At 43.0% G+C, this 26,881-nt stretch overlaps 1 protein-coding gene across 1 annotated transcript; it reads right to left on the bottom strand.

The window, feature by feature from the left end:
• Positions 1-607: 607 nt before the first annotated feature.
• On the bottom strand, positions 608-10,030 carry LOC147750836 (uncharacterized). The gene is made up of 3 exons (XM_086931365.1): positions 9,674-10,030; positions 4,661-5,408; positions 608-1,209 (listed from the first exon to the last, which is right to left on the bottom strand). Exons 1-3 carry the CDS (start codon positions 10,028-10,030, stop codon positions 608-610), a joined length of 1,707 nt encoding a protein of 568 aa, XP_086787491.1.
• Between the last annotated feature and the right edge of the window lie 16,851 nt (positions 10,031-26,881).

Below are 26,881 nucleotides of genomic sequence, written 5' to 3'. Positions count from 1 at the left end.
CTGTTTGGGAGGGAGGGCGAGGGGTGGGAAAAAAGTAGACCAAAAATTGTTTGTGTGTGTAAAAGGCCGCTTTATTAGGAAACAGGTGCACATTACAAATACAAACCTTGGCAACGCCTTACAAAACTAAACCTCACTAAATAAATAAATAACTGCAAACTCAGGCCCCCAACCCCCACCCCTAAAACATTTGGGCCCTCCCAACAATACATCAATAAACATTATAACATCATTATAACATTACGCCATCAATAAAAACATTACGTCATCAATAAAACATTTCGTCATTGATCAAACATACGTCATCATTAAAACTTTATTCATCAAACCACAAATGAAATAACAACGGTCATGTCCTCCATAGCCGTAGACCCTGCCTGACCCTGCACTCCTGCAGATACCCCCCTCACAAAACTGAACGGTCTAACCATGACCAACATACCCCAGCACCTGTCAAAGAAATACTCGATCGAATACTCAACCAACAATCTGCCTAAAACCGTACTGATACACAAAAACACCGCCACCCAGAAAGGTAGGCGGGGGAGACACTCCACGCCTCCCTTTCTGCCCCCCCCAACACGCGAAGCGAAAAGAAATGAGAAAATCAACGCTGCATAGCCAATGCCCGCGCTAACACCTCACGAAGCTCCAACAAGTAAAGATCCATGCCCACATGGGACAAATGAACCCCATCATCCCTAAAAAACTCAACTGACTCAAACTTAATGTCCCTGTGAGAGATGCTACTGAAACCAAGGCTCCTACAGCAACGAGACACCTCTGAATTCACTTTCTTCCTGGCCCGGTCAACAGCCCTGGGGTTCACAGCTCCTCTCCATATCCTGCGCGGTATCAACTCCGTCCAAAAAACATGACACCCAGCCCAAAGATCCTTGATGAGGCCTAAATCTCGTTTCATAGCTCGCAGCAAAACCACACCTTTTGTAGCACAGAGATCATTTTCTCCCAAATGAATAACTAAAATATCCGGGCATAAACCGCCTACCATGTTGTTGTTCAAACAAGGGATTAACTCTCTCCAGAGCATCCCACCTTTACCCTTCCAAATAACATTAAACATTCGATCATTAAAACCAAGTAGTTCTCCAAAGTAACTTCGTGCTGCCTGGACTCTGGCCCACTTCACGGAGGAATGCCCCACTATCCAGACCGTTACCACCGAGGAGCGAGGCCCAGCAACGGATCCTGAAAAAGAAAAGAAAATTAGAAATCATGTGAAGGAGGACGACGCATGCGCCTCCTCTGCCGAGCTTCTCACATAACGCTGGAAACAATTGGAAGACCAACGCCCCAATCGCATAATATCCCTCTCAGTCCAACCTCTGTTAAAGGCCTCAGTGGCTGCACCTATTCGAAAAGAGTGAGTCCCATAAAGATTGCTATCGAGACCAATGTGCTGCAGAGCTTTGCGCAAAACCATTCGTAACTGATAAGTTGTTACAGGGGTGCCATTGATATGTTGGAAAACAAGAACCTCATCACCGCCCCCACATAATGAACGCCAGCGCCGCGCCAGCAGTAAAGGGCAAGTAAGCTTTGAAGCACGCGCCTGTAACCACACACCCTTTCCCTTACCCGTCTGATCAGTTTTGGAGCTGGCCAACCAGACATGTACTCCCTCATCATAACAAAAAACGTCTTTCCAATACAATCCACACTTATATTTCGACCCCAACAACTCCGAGACCCAGAAAGCTCCAAAAAACATGAACGCCATGAGCATAGAGAACACACAAGCCTCAAAATCATCCGAACAAACCAAAGGCAGAACTGTGATTAGTCTGGCAAGGACTTGCCAAGATAGGGGAGCCCTGGATCTACCAACGTGCCCTTGCTCCCTGGCCCAACCCTCAAGCATCCTCCTGCCAATTTCCCCCGCTGACGGAGTATAACCCCACAACAACTTCCCCATGAAAGCAATCCCCGCTAGTTTCCCAGCAATGGTTACTTTGGTTAGACCCTTATCCATGAGGTCCAGTATAAAATTGACCACATCGTCCAACCGACGCGACAGATCCTCCCTTCTGACAGCACCAGATTCCAGGAATTCCCTCCAGGCCAGGGAATATGCAGAACGCGTAGACACAGACAAAGTACCTACCACCAATTGTACGACCCGACCTCGCCGACGTGCCACAGATGAATCGGCATCGGAGTCGGGGATCTGTCTGCGTCCCTCGCCAGTCCACGGAATCTCCCCCACTGTGAACGAGACAGAGCATCCGCAATGTCATTGTCCACGCCAGGAATGTGTAAGGCACGAAAATGAATGTCGTGTTTCAAACAACCCAGAACGAAAACTCTCATAAGTTTTAACACTTGTTCGTCCCTGGCAGACTGTCGGTTCACTATCTCTACAACGGCCATGTTATCCACACGAAACAGCACTTTCTTGTGTGCCAATTCCTCCCCCCACAGGGTCAAAGCAACCAATAGAGGGAACAATTCCAAAAAAGTGATGCTGCGACCACCATTCAACCATTCATCAGGCCAACGTTCCGCACACCATTTGCCATTCCAAAAGAGCCCAAAACCATCACTGCCGGCAGCATCCGAAAACATTTGCACATCCCACTGAAAGTCAACATCTCTGACCAAGGGGACACCATTGAAGGAATTCAAGAAAAACTTCCACATTCTCAAATCCTCCTTAACACCAGCAGACAGACGAACACGATGGTGGGGCAAGTGATGACCTGCCAAAGCCCTGCCCAGTCTTCTACAAAAAGTTCTGCCTGCTCTCACCACTCTGCAAGCAAAATTCAAATGGCCCAAAAGCACTTGAATCTCTTTCACCAGCACTTTCCTTTTTGCCAACATTACCTCCAGCAGTTCCAGCATGTTGATCCTTTTGTCCTCGGGCAGGCGAGCAGACATAAGAACAGAATCTATTTCAATACCCAAAAATGAGAGGACAGTGGCAGGGCCCATTGTTTTTTCGGGAGCCAAAGGAACTCCCAGATCCTCCATGAGCCCTTGGAATGTGTCCAGAGCCTTCTGACACTCCGCGGAGCCCGGGGGTCCGACAAAGAAAAAGTCATCAAGGTAGTGTGTTACCAGTGAATGACCGGACTGATGGGAAAAATACCATTGCAGAAAAGTACTCAAACAGAGCACATGATATGGAGCAGCCCATCGGCAGAGCCTTGTCCACGTACCATTTACCTGCGAATTGTATACCTAAAAGGCACCAATCGTCCGGGTGGACAGGCAACAGCCTGAAAGCAGACTTGATATCACACTTGGCCATCTCAGCGGCTGCGCCCGCGGTCACAACAAGTGACATGGCCACGTCAACCGAAGAGTAAGATACCGACACTGCCTCTGGGTCAATGAAATCATTCACCGACGACCCTTCAGGCCACGACAAGTGTTGAATAAGTCTAAACTGTCCCGGCTCTTTCTTCGGGACCACTCCCACCGGTGAAACAATCAAATTAAGGATCGGCCAATCATGGAACGGGCCAGCCATCCTTCCTTCATGTACCTCTTTATTAAGTTTGTCCTGTACCACTGTGGCATGTTCCGAAGCAGATTTTAAATTGGCAGACCACCTCCTTTCACGAGAGCCTAGGTAACCTAGCCGGAAACCAAACTGAAAACCCTCCAAAAGTTTTAATTTTGCTGCCTCATCTTCGTAACCGTATAAAGCAATGCACAGCCTCTCAAACTCAACTGGTGTACGAGCCCTTGGACCCAGCACCCTTAGCACCTCTGGATCCCCTTCCCCCTGAAAATTGTGATGGCGTACTGGCATTACCTGAACCTGTTTGCTTACCCTGTTGGCTCCCCGATGGCTGGTTATCCCAGCATTTGGACAACGGGTGTTTCCTTCCACAACCAGAGCATTCATGTTTAAATTTACAATACTCTCTGGTACAGGAGCCCCTGTTAAATTCCCAACAGAACCCAGACCCTGATTGCGTGGTTGTAGTTGCCCCCACCCCTCCCCGGGTGGGCTTCCCCTGAAAGGGCCGGTAAACTAACGGGAAACCACTGGCCGTAAAAATGGTTTTCCCCCCTGACGCTGACCCCATTGTATGTTGCCATAAATCCAAATCTAGCTCCCCCCACTTAGCCTCGGGATCCCAAGCCATCCTGGCCCTAAATTCCTCATCATATTGAGACCAGGCAAAACCACCCCCAGTGATCTGCGCCTTGCGAATGACGTCCATGTATTTAAAAAGGGACACGCTGCGCTCAGGGAACTTCTCGCAATATACACTAGCATAAATCAAAAATGCAGCTGTCCAGTTTTCAATATTCAACGGCACTTTAGGGCGTTTAGCCAGCTCAAACTCCTCCTCCTTAGACCCTTCTACATACTCACCATTCCAAATACGTTCCTTGGTACTTAACATCAAATGAGCACCTAAAGGTTTCGTAACCCCCATGTAAGGCAACTTTTTGATTTTTAACTCCTTACTGGCCACTGGCTCTTTAACATTGCTGGAAGCACCAGCCATAACACCACTTTCCACTTTTTTCGTTAATTCTACCACATCATCAGTACCAACTGCAGTGTCTTTTACGTATCGTTCTTTGACCAGACGGCCATCACCAATAACCACATCGGTTTCACCACCTGTACCCACAGACACCATAACAGGTTTGGCCTGTGTGGCTGATTGCTCACCTGGCAAAAGAGAGACCACTCTCGATGGCTCCGCCCGTGGCGCCGAGGTCAATGCATCCGGTCGGCGAGGCGCCCTACCCGATGGGCCGTGCTCTCTTCTCCCTTGCACTTGACTCTGGACCACTGGAGCCTGTAAAACACTACAAGAAGCATGAGAGGGCACCCCCCCTTCAGGATCCCGCAATTCACCTTCTTCTGGACTCTCTTCATCGTAGTCCAACACCACTGAATCAACACTGGTATGCAACAAATCACCACGGGTCTTACCCAACCCGGTATCAACAACTGTACATTTAAATGATTTTGAAACTCCAGGAGGGGGAGCAGAGTGTACACGCCTGTACCTCCCTGCGCGTTGACTCTGCAGCTCCATAGCCGCCGGCAAGGCCTGCCACCTATACCTGCTACTCGTTGGGGCCAGCGGGGTCACGCCAGACCCTCGTGTGCTGGCCGCGGCGGGATCCCTCGGTGGAACAGAGAGGGCCGCGCTAGGCACTCTCCTCACTTCCCCTTGGCGAAATGGGACTGGACCACGCCCTGCCAAGTCTGGAACTCCGCGCCTAACCTCTTCCTGACTCGAGCGTCTCTTCTTCGGCGACGAACATGCCATCAACGCGGCCACCACACCGGCTGAAGCCTGGCGTTGGGGCCTGGCCTGCCCACCTCCTGCGAGCAAATCCAGACGGCCGGCATCCGCCAACAGACGCATTGCCTCAATGACTCGTGCATCTTCGATTATATCTACGCTCTAAGCAATAATCACAACCACTAAGAACTGAAAAGAGAGTCTCACAGACACACAAGACACTCTCTCACAAAAAAGCTAAAAGCCCTCCTAGCCACCAGGTCACCAAACCTAAAATGGTGGCGGGTAGGCGGGAAATGGCAAATTTATACTTGGGCTGGCTGGTCCTACTAGACCAGCCCAAAACTAGAACATTCTGGCAACTTCTGGAAAGAACCCCTCGCAGCCCTCCCAAACCGCCCGGGGGAGGAGACCTCCCGGCGGTCGGCTCCCTCCCCCAAGCCCTCCTTATCTCACTACGTGAGTGATGCATAATAGCGTGGATGAAAACTTCTTGTGACTGGTAACCAGTGAGGAGCCTTCAGCAGAGGATAGTTGTGGGTTTTTATCTTTGTACTGTGCTGCTACCACCAGGGCCTGCTTTAGGGCGGTGCAGCAATATTATGGAAAAGCACCTTCTGCTGCATTCCTAGCATCCGGCAAATTTCAGCCAACAATAAAAATAGCAAATTAACAGGGTGATAAATGTACTTCCTGGAAAGAGAGAGAGGAAGATCGGAGGTTTGTGTAATAATCTGTATGTGTAAGGAAGTTTTTACCCATCGTGAGGTAGCACATAGGGTTAATATGCCTGCTGTAAAGAAGTTGCAGATCACAAAGTGCATATATAACGTAATGTAAATTGCTCAGTGGTTTACTACTTTTGTCAGAGAGACCATATTGTTGCTAGCTCTTTATGAGTTAAAGTCCTAATGTAGAACAGTGAGCAAGTAACTGTTATCAAAGAGCTGCATGAAAACTGCAAGGCATAGGGTTGGCTGGACCGTTATGATTTCACCCAGTTTTTCATTATCCTCATGTTCAATAGGTTCATTTAGGTAGAGATCAATTCTAATTATTAAAGAGAATCCCCCCAACCATGGTGTTAGGTTTTAAATTCTATATGTCTGCCTCTCCTGTCCAAGCACTCTTAAACTATCCTGCCTACCGGTATGGACGACCTATGACTCCTATACTTTCTTGTCCTCTGCCTTATGTAACATTTCACTGATTGATTGTCTCTGTGTGATGTAAAGTGTTCTGACACCTTACATTGGTAGGAGTGGTGCTATAAAACTAATAAATGCATCAGAGAAAGAGTGGTTAAGTATTTTGTTCAAACCACAGTATGGGTTCTGAAGGAATTAGGCTTAAAGTGAATGAAACTGGGCGTGGGGGGGGGTTCCTCGTAAAAATACGCGAGTTGCTTGGTGTTTAGTAGCTCACGATGATTTTCACTGACCAGAAGTAGCTCTCACCACACAAAAGGTTGGAGACCCCTGCTCCAGACCATACAGAAATCTGCAGCCAGAGTCATCCTGAACCCCCCAAACGAGTCCACATCACCCCCCCCCCAACTGAGAGACCTCCACTGGCTCACCATCCAGAAAAGATACCAGTTCAAGATCCTAACTCTCGCCTACAAATCCCTCCATGTTCTAGGACCTGCCTATATCAATCATCGACTGAACTTCCACCTTTTCTTCCAGACACCTCCGCTCCTCTTCACTCGCCATCAAACACACCTCCCGCAACCATCACAGCCACAGCGGTGGCCACTCATTCTCCTACATTGCTGCCAAAACCTGGAATGATCTTTCCCTCCTGCTCCGTACAGCCCTCTCACAGGCTGGCTTCAGAAGGAGACTCAAGACCTGGCTCTTTAATGGAGACAAAGTGCCCAGATATCCCCAGGGATGACAGTGTTGCGCTTTACAAATGCTGATTGATTGATACCACAGAACTTGAAATCTTGATTGGACGGTCAAAAACTCTGATGCCTACACTTATATTGATTTTTCCAATTATTCTTTTGCTCTTGGCAAGAAAGTCAATTTTCTACTTCAGAATACACCGTAATCAAGAAATTACAATTATTATGGCTTATTTGCTTTGAACACATTTCATAGTGCAAATAAACATTTTTGGTTATAAATTATTGTAATGTAGTCTCATATTGCAATACCTTTCTATAGAGATTTGTTTTAAAATGTAATGTACTGTAGTGGCACCTTAGTAGTATTGAAATGTGGATAATAATACATACATGGTGCATATGTGAGAGAATCTTTTTATGACAAATTACCATTTTATACATTCTATGATATAAAAGGAGCAGGTGTCTACATCTTTGCTGGGGATGAGGGGAGGGGCAGGGGTTATAACATTTTGAGTACATCCCGATCTGATAAATCTCCCAGAGGAACCTTTGTCAGTTTAGCTAATAGGATTTATGGTTGAATGTCAATCATTTGAGAAGACACTGTGAATTGCTGACTGCAAAGAGAAAAGTTGTAAAAAGCCGTGCTGAATAAGATTTTGGATTTTGAATGAAATTTCTTGAGAAAGATTGTGTATTCAAATTGCTCATTCTGTTTTATGGTGTTTTTATTGTGCATCTTGGATGCAAAAAGTGCTTCTGGAGTATGAGTCTTAATATTGTCACTGGTTAATGTATTCCTCCCCATTCCAGGTAATTGTATTCACTCTACTGCTCGGTGAGACCTCTGGGTCGCATACAACTACAGTAGATTTTTTTCCTCTGCATTTCATTTGTTCTTTGATTGTCTGGGGGAATAAAACATGCAAACCTTTTATTGTATTGTGTAATTCAACACCTTTAATTGGAGACATTCCCTGTAGCAGTGAATTAAGATTCCAGAGCACTGCCCTGGTTGTCAGAGTCCTTGGGGTGTTTAAAAATGAATAGCACTTATTACACAACCAGAACATTCAAGGTAAACAGGATGCTGGTCCCATCCATTACAGACACGGAGCCAGCGTCTCACGCAGCCCCTGGGAAAAGTTTCATTTGATGCACTACTCTGAAAGAGAATGAAGGGTACATACAGACTGCCAGGCCAGAATTTAAAATCCAATAAACAAGGAATTGCAGTGCTCATAGACCAAAGAGCTGCACAGACTCAAAAGTCAAGTTCCACATCCCATTTTTTTTCATAGAAGCATTTTAAAATTGGGAATGGGTTTTTGCATGAATAAAATTAATATTTTGTAGTTTTAAAATATGTATTTTTTATAAATATGCAAAAACAGATACAATCAAAAGCAGCTTCCATTAATTTTCAAGCTTGGATAAGTTTAGAAGGATGAATTAGACTCTGGTGGGAAGTGTGGCAGTTCCCTGGGGCAGTGTAGGCTTTGCCTCTGCCTACCTGAGACAGACTTCCTTCAATTCTGGCTGCAGCACTTTTAGCCATTAAAGGGACCTGTTTAACAATGTTACCTCTCAGAAACAATCTTCCGCAGAGGGAATTTGTTGCTGAGAAAAGCAATGTACTTAATGGGTTGCAGTTTTATCCTGTGCGTTGTGAACATTTCTTTGGTTTCCTGGCTGGAACTGCCATGCATCACACCATAGTTCCAAGCAGGAAACATTAGGATCGAGAGGCCTGTCCTCAATAGGCAGGTTTTCCAACAATCATTAGGCAGTGACTCTGCAGTAGATGGTGGAGGATTCTCCCACCTCTGAGTAAGGAGGAAGAACCTTGGATTTGGTTGGGTGAGATCTAAAAGGTCCAATGAGAGTCTCATGCTCGGCTAGTACTCAAATGAGGACCTAAATGTAAACTGTTGGACTCTGCACTTTCTGCAGGGTCATCCATAAACTTTTTGCCTATACCCTCCTGTTTTCTGAACCCCGTTTGTATTGCCTTTTAGGACTCTGCTCACTTTACCACTGCTAACCGGTGCTAAAAAGCTTGTGCTCTCTCCTTAAAATATGTTAAGATGGCTTTATACCCAATTGGCATATTTAATTAACTTGTAAGCCTTTAGTAAAGTGGCACTATCTGTGCCAAGGGTCTGAATGTTAAATGTGACTTGTGGGCCTGCAGCACTGATTGTAACACACACTTGAGTAGCACTTTAAACATGCCTGAGGCCTGCCATTACAGCTGGTGTGTGAGCAGTTTTAAACTGCCATTTGACCTGGCAAAGTAAACCTTTTGCCAGGCCAAACCTTCTTTTTTAACACATATAAATCACCTCTACAGTAGTCCCTAGATATTCCATAGGGCAGGATACATTGTATTTAAAAAGTAGGACATTTACCTTTAGGTTTTACATGTCCTGGTAGTGAAAAACTCTTACACTCAGTTTACCAGCAAGCTTGTGGTAATTGGCCAGAGGGCTGCCCATCTGTGCAATGTTAGCTGGGATACGTCTCAAAATATTGTGCAAGAATAATTTTGAAAGCTCACTTCTCCCACCTTTCTGGCATGCTGAAGGACCTTCTCTTTTTCCGCAAAGTAGTGAAACTTCATCAGTACATCTTTAGTCCATTGCTGTAGGAAAGATTTCCTGGGGCCTGCACAATGTATCCTGTGTGCTGTTATCACCTTGTGCTTGTCTCCTAATACCAAGAAAAGCATGCCTACCACAAAGGAGTCCAGATTAGTGTTCAGAACCTCTACACTAAGATCCCTGATGAGGGAGTTTTTGCACCAGGACCTGTTATCAAGCGCTTCAAATTCCTCCATCATGCTCTTGAGCTGGTCCTTCATTGTGGCACATTTTTCCATGGTTGTAGCTTGAGCAGAAATGGGTATTTCGAGACATGTCCCCATTACCACTAGTCTTTGCCCGACTGAATCCACATCTGTCCTAAAGTCTGCTACTTTGGTGCTGTTGTCTGAGCGTAGCTTCTTGAGGCTTCACATGTGATCTTGCATGAGTTCTTCTCAGAGCTCTGCTTTGAAGATATGAGAGCTGTCCAAATGGCCCACCTTTATGAGTGCCATAGCAGTGCCAGAAGCGCTGCTTTGTTTCCTCTCCTTCCCAGGCTGGAAAATATAGTCAAATATCAGAGAATGGCAAAGTGAGGTGCTGGCATCTTCCTGGGGGGCATGGAAGGGATTTCTTGTGCCAACACCCAGGTTCAGTGCTGCCCCTCAGTAGCCCCCTTTCATAATGTGCTCCAGGCCTCTGTTTGAGAGCAAGTGCTAGGTATCACATAGTGACAAGCCTCTCCATTACTAGCTACACATGCACAGAGGCAGGACTCACTATCCCGCCAGCAGCAAGAGGACCTGGGACATCTCTTTTTAAATCTCTGTGGGTCCTCAGAGGCTCCTTTAGTGCCACCTGCATGTGGCCAATGACCTTAATATGGGGTGTCACAGTCTTGTTATGCAATGCCTTTGCCATCCCAGTAAGCAGGGCATCCACCCCTCAAATCACAGAGGGGTCTGAGCCGGCAATATTCCCTCAGTTCAATACAGTTTTGTTTAGCACATACAAATTCTCCAAATGAAATATTATCTATTTGTCTCATTAAATGTCCCTGTTCAAATAGAATTCACTGGTGTGGACTTTTTTAAACGATTTGGATTCAAGCTTGCCTTCACTGACATACATTTCTAAATTTAAAATACACATATTCTACTTGCTATATTCCAAAGTAAGAGTAATGTTGTTCTGGTTGTTGTTAAGAAAAACATGGAAGGATTTGAGTGCCTCTTCATTACCTTTCCATTTTTTAAAAAAATATTTTTATTCAGCAATTTTTACAACATTTATTCCCCCCCCCCCCCCGCACAGGACATTTTAGCACCTATACCAATATTCGGACAAGATATATGCATACAATTAATGTGTACTACCACAGAAAGAAAGAATGTGAACAAAACTACCCGAACTTATTAAAACAACCAGGGCTACACAACCAGAAAAATTAACCCAAAAGGTGCGACAGAGGAAAAAAAGTGCTCAGAATAGGAGAATAAACCTATGTCCTCTCAGTCCTATTTTTCCACTCTGATATCGGCATCCATACACGCAAACCTAATGTTCTTCCCTTTATCCCCTTTCTAGCATATATCGGTTTTTCCAAATTATAAATGTATTACAAACTTGCCATCCATTGCTGCATAGTAGGTGGGAGTCTGTCCTGCCAGGCAGAGGCTATACATAAACGGTTAGATAAGCTAAATGTCCAAGTAGGAATCATTCAAAACAACCACTTTACATTTATATGTGTCACCTGAGTGATCACACAAATCAATAGAGTAACCAGAGGGCTTATATCAAAAATATATTTAATTTATTTTTGATTCTCAATTTTTGATTTTTTTAAATACATGAAAGAAGTTTCAGAAACTGGCAACAGACAGACTACCATAACATGTAAACTGGTTGATAGTCTACATACACCTACAGCATAGCATGTGGCTATGTTCTATAGACCACATCAAAGTAAATATTTACACATAAGAATTCACAAATCAAATTATACAGTGAATTATACAGTGTATTGCATGTCAGGTGTTAAGCGTCGACGTTTCGGTCCATGCTGGTCAGGTCGATCCGTCGGACCATCTTCAGGACAGAGACGTTGCACAGCAATGTCTAATACAAACATAATAACAACAGTAATAAGCCCTGAGGCACACGGAGACCAATATCCAGCTCAACACAAAAGACAAACAAAGTGATGATAAAGCAATCCGAGAAACCAATCAAGTGTTAGATAAAAAGTTACCATTACATTATGTGACTCTCACCGCATGCAACCATAGGTGAACATGCGGGGTCAAAATCGTGAGGTGGTATATCTCTATTGCATGCTCCAGAAATTATCAGCACAAGAATGAGCAATACTCACGAAAACAAAAACGCCACACAGGTCGTTCTGTCTTTAAGCCAAAACAAGACATAAGCATCAATTACAGAGTGACGTTCCTAAATAATGCCTCAAACTGCGTAACCCTACACCAATGCACCCAATAGCCAGAGAGACCAACTCACATGTAAAACTGTCGCCACGGGATCTAAAAACAAATTTCAAAGTGAAGCATTAGCGCGTTCGCCTGCACAAACAGGCAAGATACAATTCGACAAACGGACCAAGCTCCAGAAACGGAGCCGGTGAATGGCACTTACTGGAACAGCAGCTATGCGCCGGCTCACAAGAGTCCGTGCTCGATCCCCGGTGAATACTCGGGACGCCAAGTGATCTCCACCCATGGCGTGGTTAAGAGAAATAGGAGTGATGACATCATCGCGGCCCGTAAGAGCGGCGGCCATCTTAGCCTAGTCAACAGAGGCAGTGAGCATGTGTATAACTCAAAATAAAACTAATAACAAAGAATAATGAAAACAATTAATTAAGTGCAAAATACTGCATACATACTAGGCATACAACCACCATAGTGTCTATATTAAAAATGTCGGAAAAAATAACAACAGCCAATTAAGGCTAGTCATTCGTACAGAGTATTCACAAAGTGAGGTAAATAAGCAAGTAGTGTCAAGATAACCAATGAAATACCAATAATCTTCAGACAGCATCTTCAGACATGTATTACAGGCGTGAAGCCAGTCATGTAAGAGTGGCTAGATTATGCCATTCAATAAGGCTATTCAACCCATTTTCGACTGTATCACACAACCAAATCAGTTTGTTTTCCCTTTGTGTCAGTAATTTTTCGACATTTGGTCTTCTCCTTGTGCCTCTTACACACTCAATTACATACCATTTCATATCAGTTGGAGCGTGAGACATGTTATTAAAGTGCTCTACTAGTGGTGCTGTTATAACTTTACATCTGATACGGGATTGGTGTTGGGTAATCCGTTTTCTTATTTCCTGCGTTGTTTTTCCAATGTAATAGAGGTCACATGGGCATTGGATACAGTAGACCACATTTTTGGTCAGATAGTTTGAATGATGTTTAAACGTAAATGTTTTTCCGTTGATACAGCATGTTTTGGTAGCTTGGGTGGTAGCGCACGCCGTGCAGCTACCACAAGGGAAGTGTCCCACAATAGGAGCCAAACCCCAAATGTTTGGGAGGGTGTTAGGTTTAGGTTCAGTGTAAGCCCTCACCAGGTGATCCCTTAAGTTTCTTCCCCTTTTAAACGCAAATCTTGGCATAGCCAATTGGGGTTCAACTTTTTTGATCAGATGCCAATTGCTTCTGATAATTTTGGTTATTGCTGTCGATTCTGTACCAAAAGTCAAAACACACGTAGTCTGCTCAGTGTTAGACTCAGAAATTCTCGACTGATTTTTCTGCAGTAAAGCTTGTCGGTCATAAAACCAGGCACGCTTCGTTGCGTGTTTCACCAGCCGGTAGGGATATGCACGCATCACAAGTTTCTCTTGTAGTATTTTGGCTTCCCGGAAATAATCCTCCCTTCTGGTACAATTCCTCCGGATGCGGAGGAACTGGCCAAAAGGGAGGTTATCTCGTAAACTACGGGGATGATGGCTGCTGTATTTTAAGAGCGTGTTTCGAGCCGTCGGTTTGGTGTATAAACAGACGGCCAGCGTCCCATCCACATGCATGATATTTAGATCAAGAAAACTGATGGTATTAGCGTTATTTTCCATGGTAAACTGTAAGTTCATGTCCTTTGTATTCAGCCACCGATGAAAATCTTCCAATTTAGATTGTGTGCCCTCCCAAACTATACAGACATCATCGATGTACCTTAAATAGTTGGACAGGTGTGTTAGAAAAGGATTGTTGTTAAAAACTACTTGCTCCTCAAAATTTGCAACAAACAAATTCGCTATTGTGGGGGCAAAAACCGCCCCCATGGCCACGCCCTTCAATTGTACAAAAAAATCATTATTGAAAAGGAAATAATTTTCATGTAATGCAATCCTGGCACACTCAGTAATAAACTAGGTGGGTACTTGGTGGGGCCGTGTGCGAGTCTCTAAGATGTTCTGAATCATTTCTACTGCTTCTGCTTGTTGTATATTAGTGTATAGACTTTCGATGTCCATTGTAGCCAGGATGTTATGTACTGGGCTATAATGGACACCTTCAAGTTTAACAATAACGTCCCTACTATCTTGAGTGAATGATCTAGTTTTTGGGACAAAAGGCTTCAGAAAATGATCAACATATTCTGCCAGTGGTTGCAACACCGACTGACAGCCAGCCACTATGGGTCTTCCGGGCGGCTGTTGGCTATTCTTGTGGATCTTAGGAAGCGTATAAAACGCCGGAATACTGAAATCATCTTTGTTAAAGTATTCGAATTCTTTTTTACTGATCCATAATCCCTCGTAGCCTTTGGTGGTCAGGGTCAAGATAAGTTTTCTAATTCTGGTAGTAGGGTCACAGGGGAGCTTTTTATAGTGGTCAGGATTGGCAAGTTGTCTCAAAGCCTCTTGGTCGTATGAAGTTTTATCCTGTACGATGATCCCACTGCCTTTGTCGGCCGGCTTGACCACTAGGTCTTCGCGCTCGGCCAGTGTCTTGATGGTAGACATATCTTCCTTGGACAAATTGAACTTCACAAACTTTCTATTTTGGAAGAGCTGTTCAATTTCCGTCAAAACCACATTTTCGAAAGTGATCATTTCTTTTGGAACCAAATTATTGGCTGGAAAGAATGTTGAAGGACACTTCAAGCCACTGATATTCACAGGCGTATTGATAGTAGTTTTGTGAAAAAAGTGTTTTAATCTTAAGGTTCTGAAAAATCTATATGTCTCAACCAAAATAGAAAAGAGATCATTACGATTCGTAGGTACAAATGAAAGACCATGGCTCAACACTTCAACTTCTCTAGTACTTAATTGGTACGAGGACAGATTAAAGATGGGTACAACCTCCATATTCGAGTGGTTAGTCATGTTGGTGTTTATACTTTCATTAGGTGTCGTGCTTACCACTCGTAATAATTGTTGCGGGTCTGTCTGAACCCCGGAGTATACTGATTCCGAAACCAGCCTCGTCTGGGGTTCCGAGCTCGTCCCCTGTGTGGTGCCTGACCTCTTCCTAAAAAAGGAGTAGAATTATTACCTCTATTCGACCTGAATGAGGAAGTAGATCTATTCAGATTATCCTCAGAATTAGAGGAGCCTGAATCTGAAAAAGTGGTGTGCTTGGGACCTTGGTACCCTTGATTGTTTGTTTGTTAGAAAAAGTATTTTTTTAAGTACGGATAAGTACGTTCACGGCTATAATTTCTCAGATCTTTTTGTAGTTTCTCTGTTTTCTTAAGGATATTAATCCGTTGAAACTCAGCTATAGTAAGATCAAGTTTACTCAAGAAATCATTCGCATCAGTAATTGCTGGATCTTCACGTATTTGTTTCTCTAAGTCAGCGATTTCAGTCTTAAGTTTATCAATAAGCCGCGTCGCTGTCTCTATACTTAGCACCATCCAACTTATGGAACATTTGTTAGAAACAAAACTGAATCCGGTCTTATATTCCTCGTCCTCTACAAAAATACAAGGTATATTTCTAACTTGTAAGCCTATGGGGATGATGTTATTTGCAAGGCAGTCTCTTAGAAATTTTGCGTGCAATTCAGTGCGAATTAATTTCTTGTGCAATCTTTCTAAATTATTGCATAGTGTACTTTGTACAGAGCTTGGGCCACCAGTATTAGGTTGGGGACCTAAAAGAGAGGGTCCACCTGCGATTGTTTTGATGTAATCGTCTGTGTAGGTAATGGTTTCAAGTTCCGACATTTAGATGATTACACCCAAATAAATGTGTTAAACAAAACAATAATTACAATTTACAAGAAAACATACACAAATATAACAAAAATGTGTGAGCTGACATATATACTCCAACATAAACGACAAACCACTTGTATAAAGGGTCCTTGCAGACAGCGTCTGCGCTTTGTAACAGTATTTAGAATAGAGCCACCCAGTAATCCCACCGGGACTGGGTAATATCAGATAGATAAGCTAAATGTCCAAGTAGGAATCATTCAAAACAACCACTTTACATTTATATGTGTCACCTGAGTGATCACACAAATCAATAGAGTAACCAGAGGGCTTATATCAAAAATATATTTAATTTATTTTTGATTCTCAATTTTTGATTTTTTTAAATACATGAAAGAAGTTTCAGAAACTGGCAACAGACAGACTACCATAACATGTAAACTGGTTGATAGTCTACATACACCTACAGCATAGCATGTGGCTATGTTCTATAGACCACATCAAAGTAAATATTTACACATAAGAATTCACAAATCAAATTATACAGTGAATTATACAGTGTATTGCATGTCAGGTGTTAAGCGTCGACGTTTCGGTCCATGCTGGTCAGGTCGATCCGTCGGACCATCTTCAGGACAGAGACGTTGCACAGCAATGTCTAATACAAACATAATAACAACAGTAATAAGCCCTGAGGCACACGGAGACCAATATCCAGCTCAACACAAAAGACAAACAAAGTGATGATAAAGCAATCCGAGAAACCAATCAAGTGTTAGATAAAAAGTTACCATTACATTATGTGACTCTCACCGCATGCAACCATAGGTGAACATGCGGGGTCAAAATCGTGAGGAGGTATATCTCTATTGCATGCTCCAGAAATTATCAGCACAAGAATGAGCAATACTCACGAAAACAAAAACGCCACACAGGTCGTTCTGTCTTTAAGCCAAAACAAGACATAAGCATCAATTACAGAGTGACGTTCCTAAATAATGCCTCAAACTGCGTAACCCTACACCAATGCACCCAATAGCCAGAGAGACCAACTCACATGTAAAACTGTCGCCACGGAATCTAAAAACAAATTTCAAAGTGAAGCATTAGCGCGTTCGCCTGCACAAACAGGCAAGATACAATTCGACCTCCTCACGATTTTGACCCCGCATAACCACACCCAAGTAAACCCCCTCCACCAACACCCGTGAATCTGTACATACAGCATGCATATTCTTTATAATTTGCATCTTTGCTTTATTCAATGCGTATCCTGCCACCCATCCAAACTGCTATTTCTCTAATAGCCTCTGTGGGTGAACGTGTAATGACCGCGATGTCATCGGCATACGCAAGAACTTTTATGGAACCCATTTTGGTGTCTAATGGCCGAATTCGATTATTTTGCTCTAGTTTATAAATCAGTGGGTCTATATACATCGCAAATAGTAGGGGGGAACACGGACACCCTTGCTGTGTACCACGAGTGATTGCAAAGGGGACAGTATGACCTGTATTCACCCTGACACAAGCGGTGGGACTTTTATACAATGTCTGGATCGCCTTCAAAAATCCTGCCCCAAAACCCCCTCTCCTTAGTACGGCCCATAGAAATTCCCACGACACGTGATCAAAGGCCTTTTCAGCATCCAATAACATAGCTGCCATTGGATTCCCCTCTACCCCTTGTGCATCAAATAAAGTGATCATCTTCCTAACATGTAGTGTGGTGCCCCTTTACGGAATAAAACCATGTTGGTTTGCGCTCACCAACTTCCCTATTACCTTGGAAAATCTAGCAGCTAATGCTTTTGAGAACATTTTTAAGTCAGCATTAATAAGGGTTATTGGGCGATATGATCCTGGCTCCATTGGGGGTTTTCCTTTTTTAAGAATTATTATAATGTCCACCCCTGCCCAACTGGCTGGGATGGATGACCCTATCTGTGCCTCCCTGATTGTTCTAACTAGGTCCAGATTGGTAGATGGAAAGAAGACTTTATAAAATTACCCCGGAATCAAATCTGGCCAGGCCGCTTTGCCCGATGGTAAGCTCAGCATAGCCTCCTTAATCTCCTCTACCCCTAGATAAGCATCCAATGAATCTCTGTCTTCCTCCTCTAATACTTCACTCGGTGTATCCTGTAAATACCTCTGTATTTCTTCCTGATCTCTGTCCTGCTCCTCCTCATACAGCTTGCAGTAAAAATCCCTGAAGACTTCCAAAATCCCCCCCTATCTGAAATCAAATTACCATTGCTATCCTGTATTTCTTTAATTTCCCCTTTGGCTTCCCTCTTTCTTGCTCGTACTGCTAACGTGCAACCCACCCTTTCACTGTATTCATAGCATTTCTCCCTCTGGGCAGTGAAAATTTTGGCTGCTTTTGTTGCTATACTTTCCTCTGCATCTGATTTGGCCAACATAACCTCCAATAGTCGCTGTTCCACATCGCGACCTCCTTGAGTGGCTTGTGCTAACCTCCGCTCCGCCTCCAGCAGAGCAGTGCTTAGATGATCTTTCCTAACCTTCTCTTTTTTCTGGTTAGCTAGACTGAAACTAAGAGTCTCACCACGCACCCCAGCCTTAAGTCCCAATCATTCCCTGTACTGGTGCTCCCCCTATAAATATCCCAAAACCCTTTTATCCATGAGTGCATGTGAGTAACATATTCCGCATCTGACAATAACTCCCTTTCAAACGTCCAAGACCTTGTCTGCCTTTTAAGTCCACTGCCCATTATTGTTAAAGTCAAAGGGTTGTGGTCTGAAATAATTCTTGGAAGTCTTTCCACCTTAAGGTTAGCTAGCAGTGATCTAGAGGTAAAAATATATTCTAACCGGACATATTTTTTATGTGGGGCTGAGTAATAGGTAAAACCAGCCTCATCTGGCTTCAGTTCCCGCCAAGCATCCACCAGTGCGTAATTGCCAGCCATGCTCAGGATTGCTCTACATACTCTCCTTTTCCTTCCTTGATATTGGCCCTTAGACCTCAACCCTAGGCCCGAAGCCCCATTGATATTAAAATCCCCAGCTAAGATAACCCTTGGTGCCCATGTGGCCAGTTCTATATCCAAAAAATCAAATAGCTCCGGGCCATCCTCCATTGAACCATAGACCGATCCAAGTTTGATCCAATCTTCTCCGATCAGACATTCAATCAGGGCCCATCTCCCCCACTGGTCCACCAGTTTTTTCCTTGTGCTGATATTATACAATTTCGTTAGAATGGCCACCTACCTGGTTTTTGCCCCTTGTTTTGAGTATGCTAACAAATGCAACCCTAGTTGTACTAATAAAAATGGTTTATTGCCCTCTATGTGAGTCTCCTGGAGACATATAAAATTAGCATGGAATTTTCAAAATACTAGCGCTACCCTTTGTCTTTTCAGCCTGTCATTGAGCCCGCAGACATTCATCGTTAATATCTTAATGATCGTATTCATACTGGGTCTTTTTTTATTTTCCTCAACTGGCCCCCCGGGCTCACACCTACCCTTTCTTGGCTACCCCGCAGTTGTTTATCATTGTTCCTAGCCCCGATTTTTTTGTCTATCCCTGATTGACTTCATTTCCTCCTTTGCTTCCCAATTTGCAACCACCAACCTTCCTGTTTTACCTCTCCGTCCTGTAGTGTCCATGTCCTTATTCCCTGTCCTGTGCCTCCCCCCCTCCCTCCCCCTGTAGCCCTCCCCCTGACCCCCCCTTCATAGGCAAATAGGTAAATTCTGACCTATGTGTGTCTGCTTCCTAGCCCCTAGAGTGTTGCACCTGTCCCCCTCCCTATTTGTCTGAACCAAAATTCGTAAACCTGTGCATTTCAACCTTACTAGTGCAGAATGAACAGTTTTAGTAATGCTTTTAAAACAGTAAATAATAAATGATAAGCCATTGATTATACAGTAATACATATTTTGATTTAACGTGAAGTTGGTTGTGCATCAATATGTATTCTGCTTTTAACATGGACTTTATACAACAAGCCTGGCGTTTCCCCGACTCCTTTTTTCTTTGAGCTCATCCAGGAAACCCTGCGCCTTAAGCTCAGAAAAAAACATTATTGTATGACCGTCTAGTATTACTTTTAGTCAGGCAGGAAACATAATATATGCCACACATCCTATCTTCTGGAAGGGATCAATCATCTGTCTTAACCTCCACCTCCTCTCCACGGTGACGTGACAGAAGTCCGGGCGTGCGAAAAAAGATATTCCTTCAAAAGTCCTACTGTCCTGAGGTTTAGCTTTGTCCATGATCTCCTGTCTAGCCAGATAGTTTCCCACAAACACCAACATTGCTCTAGGTCTACCATTCTGGGTGGCACCATAAGTTTTCTTTTGAGTCAGGGGTTACCTGTGTGCACGTTGGACCTCAACCTCCCAGTTCCAATTCACAACCTCCGGGAATGCCTCTTTCAGGAGTGTGACCACAAAAGATCTGGGGTCCTGCTCTTCAGCCCCCTCTGGAATGCCAAGTAGCCTGATGTTATTGTGCCTTTGCCTGTTCTCGAAATCCTCGAGTTTCCACTGTAGATCTTCAGTGGTCTTCTCCTGAGCTGTTCTGAACTCCTGCCAAAGAGTCACCTCATCTTCCAGTTTCCCTGTTCTCTCTTCAACTTCCGTTACTCGGCCTGCCATCTCAGCATACAGCTTGTTTATTTTACTTAGTGACCCTTGGATTTTCTTATTAGCTCGTTTTTTTTCTTTTACTCTCTGTCCTGGCTTCACCCTGCATTTGTTTCAGAGTGGTGTAGAGTAGATCCATTGTGGGAGCTTGAGACTGAACTTGAATTTGAGTTTGTGCGCTATAAGAACAAGCCTGCTGGTCTCTCGTGGCCCATTCTTCTTGATATAAATTAGATGTGGCTGAGTAATCCCATGTCAATTTTTTGGCCATTTCTAATTGCCTTGGGTTGACCGGAGTATTGCTGCTTATGCTTCTTATGTCTCTAGCGGCTTCTCTGCCGTTTACTCGTGTGATTAGAGGAGGGCCGTTGGATTGTATCCACTGAAGTAGACTGAGAAGGATCTGTATCTGAAGTGTAACTTTCTATTGAGCTCTCATCAGAACCCCCTTCAGACCCACCGCTCTCAGATGATGTACTTGTTTCGTCATTCACAGAGAAAAAATGCTCATCATTGGGAGAACCTGGTACTGGCAGCCCCTTTTCTATCATAGTCTGCGAGGCAAGATGGCCGCGGACCAGTCGCAGGAGTAAGTCGCTACAAGCTCCCTCTCCCGACATGAAGGAAAATGACTACAGCTTCAGGGATAATGCAGAACATCATCTGGATTAGAAATATACTCTTTAAAACACTAGCACTGCTGCAGCATAAGACTCTTCGCAAGGCCCTGCAGACTGTGTGGTTATTCACAAAAGACACTCGGAAGTACAGACGCGCCAGAGGTGCCAGAGCCGAGATGCCTCCACGTAATGTAATGTAATGTAATGATGTCTTGTAAAGCGCATGAATCACCCCACATGGGGTATCTCCGCGCTGTAGACCACTGGGGAACCCGTCCTGGCTTTCCCTGTGAGATGGTCCCTACTGGGTATCTCCAAGGTGAAACCAGGCATCCCCGGCGTATGTGGTGGGCCGTTGTGGAGATGAGGCAAGCTAATGCCTAGAGTTGCCGAGTGTGATCCCTGGTTAGAGTAGGCACCGAGGCAAGAATTATCGAGTCCGCTGACCCTGGTCCACAACCCTGCCATGTCGGGAATTGAACCCTGGTCCCGGGCCGTCCACTGCTTCTGGGTCTGCCGCCTCTAACCAGTGAGCCACACCACTTCACGAGTGGAGTGAAACAGAAGGATGCAAAGGATGCAAAGGAGGTAGGCGAGCTCCTGAGACCACTCGAGACACACGCCGTGACCAGAAAACAGACAGCAGTGAAAAGCACAGACATAGCCATAGATTAAGCGTCTAAAAGGAAAGAGCTAAGAAAAAAAGAAAAGGAAAGAGATGCCGAGCTGAAAGCTGAACAAAGGGTGGGAAAAAAGGCAATAGCGGCAGCAGCCGCGGAAAGGAGAACTGTAAAACCAACGGCACTTACACCGAGAGATGCAAACCCTAAGGCATCGAGGGGGAACATTCTGAGGCAACCCACCTTGACAGACCTATTCTCAGGGGCGCCTGGAAGTACCGGGAGTCTGGTGATTCAAAGCGGCAGCCAAAGCAGTTTGGAGCAGTATGGCCGCACCGCTAATACACTGGCACCTTCATCTTCGGCAGCTGCATCGGCATCAGCGGTGGCGGCGCGTGCACAGGGAATGCCAAACAGGGCGATTCCCGATGGGCAGACGTCAGACCTGACAGATCCGGGGGATGCATTGGAGAAGGAGCAGCCGACAGGGCAGCAGCATACCGGAGAGGCAGCGGCAGCTGCTAATGGGGGTACAGATGCGCGCAGCAAGGTTAACAGCGCTGAAAGCGAGGGTGAAACCAGAAGTTTGCTTACGCAAGACGCTTGAATAGTGGAAAATACTGCAGAAGGGCAAGATTTGCTTAAAGCCATGACAGGCTTTTCTGATGGCAGCGATAGCAGGCAAAATGGAGGTGGACAACCCCTCCCACGGCCCAGTCCACCCGAGGGCCTCAGATCCTTCTGGGTACTGACTCAAACCAAGAAGGTGAAATAGATCCGACCTTGGAGGGGGATGTAGTCTTCATTACCTTTCCAAATCATAAAAAAGTATTCTATGTACCGATGCCAGTATATCAAATTCTCATCACAGAAGTCCTTCATTTTCCAGGCGTGCTCCCTTTCATATTGGCCCATAAAAAGATTAGCATACAAGGGAGCAACCTAGATCACATGGCTGTCCATCTAATCTGTTGATGAAGATATTTATTGTATGGGAAAAAATTGTTCTTGAGCACTAGTTCAACCAAGTCCAAAACCATATCTGAATGTAGTATTTAGCTGCTGATCTAGTGTATAGGAAATATTTGACTGCTTGCAATCCATTATCATGTTGTATACTGGTGTACAGACTGTTCCTGAATTCCTGAAATTATTGGACTACCTTGTGGGACCCTGCCCCCATTAGGTATCTTGGGCAAGAAGTTTTAGCATGCTCCATCCACAAATAGTTAAACAAAAATAGTTAAACTCTTCCATTTCCAGTAGTTGTTTGTCAATAAAAATCTGAGTTTAATTTTAATCAAATCTTTAGACTTATCCCATTAATGCATTGTTACTTTCTCATAATTAGAGTGGTCTCTAAGTTGGCAAAGAGCTTCAAAGTGGTAATCACAATGATTCAATATTACCACATTTCTACCCTTATCCACTTGTCTAATAATTATGGATTTATCACCACGTAAATCATTGAACTCTCTTTCTTCAGATTGTATACATGATTGCTTGGAACATATTTATCAAAATCACATAGTCCTAGGTTATCGAAATTATCCGGCTTCATAAGTGGAATACATTTCGACTTTGGTTTTATACCACCAGCTACTCGTTGATCCGTTTCTATTTAAAATTTCTTATACTAGATCTTCTATTTCACAATCTGGTTCTTTATCCAAATTCATTAGCACACCAATATCCATCAATTCACTAATGGCAACATGACTGGGATCTTCCCTGATGTGTACTGTCTCATTGCTCTTTGGTTTTCCAATTTGTTTTTCAATTGGAGTTTTCTCACAAATCAGTACACCTCAATCTTTCCACTCAAATCATCCCTTCTATTGGTAGGGACAAAACTTAACCCTCTGTTCAGGACTTTTTTTTCAGTAACCGTAAGTAATTTATGCAAATGACTAACCATTAGATTTTCTACTTCCTTAGTTCTGTCGCCTTCTGTAGTTGTGATCTGGACTTTACTCCTTCTTTGATCTGCCACATGCGGAAGGAGCAGGTACCCCCTACTTTGCCCCCTCTCCTTATCCTCTGTCCCCCTCCTAGTCTCTTCCCCCTCTTTGAATTTGCAATCTGCATATTCTCCTTAGTTCCCTCAAAAAAAGGATGATTTCTCCCCCAAGAAATGCTCGGAAGTGCTTGGTCTCTCTATGTCAGGTTCGCTATTGCCCTGTACTTGATGCTTCACTCAGGGTAATATTTCTGTCTCCAATATTCCTGTTAGTCTCATCTTTTCTAACTGGTCCATCAAATTTCCTAGCATATGTATATACCCTCCCATATCTGTAATGTTTTTTATCTCTCAAGAATTGAATTCTCTTTTTTTCCTTTAGCTCTACTTGCTACTTATCCATTGTATTTTCAAGTATTTACAATGTAAAATTTTAATGGTGCTCTCTGGACTCTTTATATCCTTATTTCCTTCTCAAGCTTCTCAATCTCATCAATAAAACCTCCCTTTGCTCATCAAAAAATTTTATAAGCATCCCTCTAAGTTCTCTGGGAGTGGTATTCAGTCTACCTCTTTCTGCCTTTTTATCTTCTAAATCCTCCACTGATGGAAAGATATTCATTCGTATTAGGGTTCCCATTAATATACCACTGTGACTAGATACATTTAAGAAAAGTGACTGAAAATAATTGAACTCAGGTGAGAATTTAATAAATGAGCACTTACCAAGAGGTGCACATAAAACGGATATGTAATTAATGATATCTGATAGGGGAAGTTTCATGTTTTCTTTCGGCTAATACTTAATATCAATTTGCCGAAGATGGGGGAGATGCAGAGGTGAATCATGAACTGAACTTTTTGGAAAAGTGTTGAATCTTCATCTGATTGAGATTTAAAGTATAAACTTAAAGATAGAAAGGATTCCTATTGGTAAACTCTACTAATATCCAACCATAGTCATAGTTTCAATTCCTTATTACATTGAGGGATACTATTACAGAAACATCAGACTGGAGATTGGATTTAGATGGCTAGATTCAGTTCTTAACAAGTAAAGTGTGAGGTATATAGCACAGTACAGATAAAGATAAGTTTGTTCAACTCAGCACTGTAACCTAATCATCCCAGATCAATGGAAAAAGAGCTAAGAGGGCGCTTATTAAATTTGCATGGAGACACTTTAGAATTTGTTCTGAAGATTCATGTAATACAGTATAAATTTGATTTTGTAAAATTAGATTACATTTGAGTTACATATGCTTGTAAGAGCATAATAATGTATATAATGTAGGTTACACTGTTATATTTAGGTGCATGAATTGTTTACTTTTTAAAGGACATATTGTTTGTAACATATTTTCTGTAGAATATAATTTGAATTTATTTATAAAAATACTGATTGATGATTTCTATGTTTTACAGCCGTGAAGAGGCACTAGGGAGTTCGAAACACATGCTGGCTGTAGTTCTCTGCTGTATTGCTATATCAATTGACTCATCAAAAGAAGAAAAAAGAAAGAAAGACACAAGGAATCAGTGCAAGAATCTTTATTGTTTGATGTTGTTTAACCTCTCAGTACAGTTATTCATGTGCTATATTTACTATACTGGTGGGGACTAGTAACTGAGACTGTTGCACTGGGCACATTTTTATTGTTCTTATATATATATATATATATATATATATATATATATATATATATATATATATATATATATATATATATATATATATATATATATATATATATATATATATATATATATATATTCAATGAAAAAACCATTGGTTTTAGGCCATATATAGTTAGGGATTTGCATTTAGAAAACCTTATTTTACTCGCATAAAACCATTGAAATTCCATATATAGTTATAAGCGCTAACTATATATCGCGCACCCGCAATCCACTGCTGATGATGTCACATATTACATCATTCATGACATGGTTAGTGACATCACTGATGACATCACTGATGACATCTCAAATGACATCACTGATGACATCACTGATTACAACATCCAGTGACTGTATGTTTCTGTAAAGTTAAAATATGTTTTACATATTGAAAAATGAGTGGATATATAAGTGTCTGGATGAAGGATTTACTAGGTGCATGACTGACTGATTGAGTGAGTGATTAAATGTGTCTCACTGAGTGCATGGGTTAGTGACTAAACTGTTTTAATTTGTGCATCATTATATCTGTTGTTCTACAAACTGCTGCATATGTTGATCAGTAGCTATATGAGTAACTGTATGGGTTATTGATTGGTTGTCCAAGTATTTGTATGGGAAACTGAGTGTGTGTGTATGGGTGGCTGGGAGGTGTGTGACTCTGTACATAGATGTGTGAGTAGTTGATTCACTATATGTATAGATTCAAAAGTGCATGTGGAAACAGCTGTATGGGCGGTTGACTGTGCATGAGTGTATTAGTGAGTGAATGGATAACTCAGTGCTACATGTCAAATTAAGTACATATGTAAAACACAGTACATGTGAGAGTTGACATCTATAAATAACTGTGCATAAGAGCCAGTGAATGTGTGGGTGGCTGTATGGATCATTGTGAACATGTATCAGAGATTGTATAAGAGAGTAAAGTAAATATGTGTTAGTATATGTTTGAATAAGTAAGGTGTGTATAACTGTATAGTTGAGAAAATGGAGGTGTGATTGATTTTTGGCATAACTGACTAGGTGTGTGAGTAACTCCATGGATGAGTGACAGTCTGTGACTGTCTGTTTACACTGATTGTATCTAAGGTTATATTAGAGTCTGAAGAGGTTCATGGTATTATCACATGAATGATATCATCAGTGATGTGATCAGTCATGTCAAATGAGATGTTATCAGTGATGTCATCAGTGATGTCATTTGAGATGTCATCAGTGATGTCATCAGTGATGTCACTAACCATGTCATGAATGATGTAATATGTGACATCATCAGCAGTGGATTGCGGTTGCGCGATATATAGTTAGCGCTTATAACTATATATGGAATTTCAATGGTTTTATGCGAGTAAAATAAGGTTTTCTAAATGCAAATCCCTAACTATATATGGCCTAAAACCAATGGTTTTTTCATTGAATTTTCAAGGTTTTGTAAATGCAAATTCCTAACTATATATGGACTATAACCTATGGTTTTT

This window comes from Lissotriton vulgaris, chromosome 1_1 (genome assembly GCF_964263255.1).
Source record: "Lissotriton vulgaris chromosome 1_1, aLisVul1.2, whole genome shotgun sequence".
Lineage (NCBI taxonomy): Eukaryota > Metazoa > Chordata > Amphibia > Caudata > Salamandridae > Lissotriton > Lissotriton vulgaris.
The sequence above is the reverse complement of the archived record's forward strand: the minus strand, read 5'-3'. Positions and strand labels throughout refer to the sequence as shown.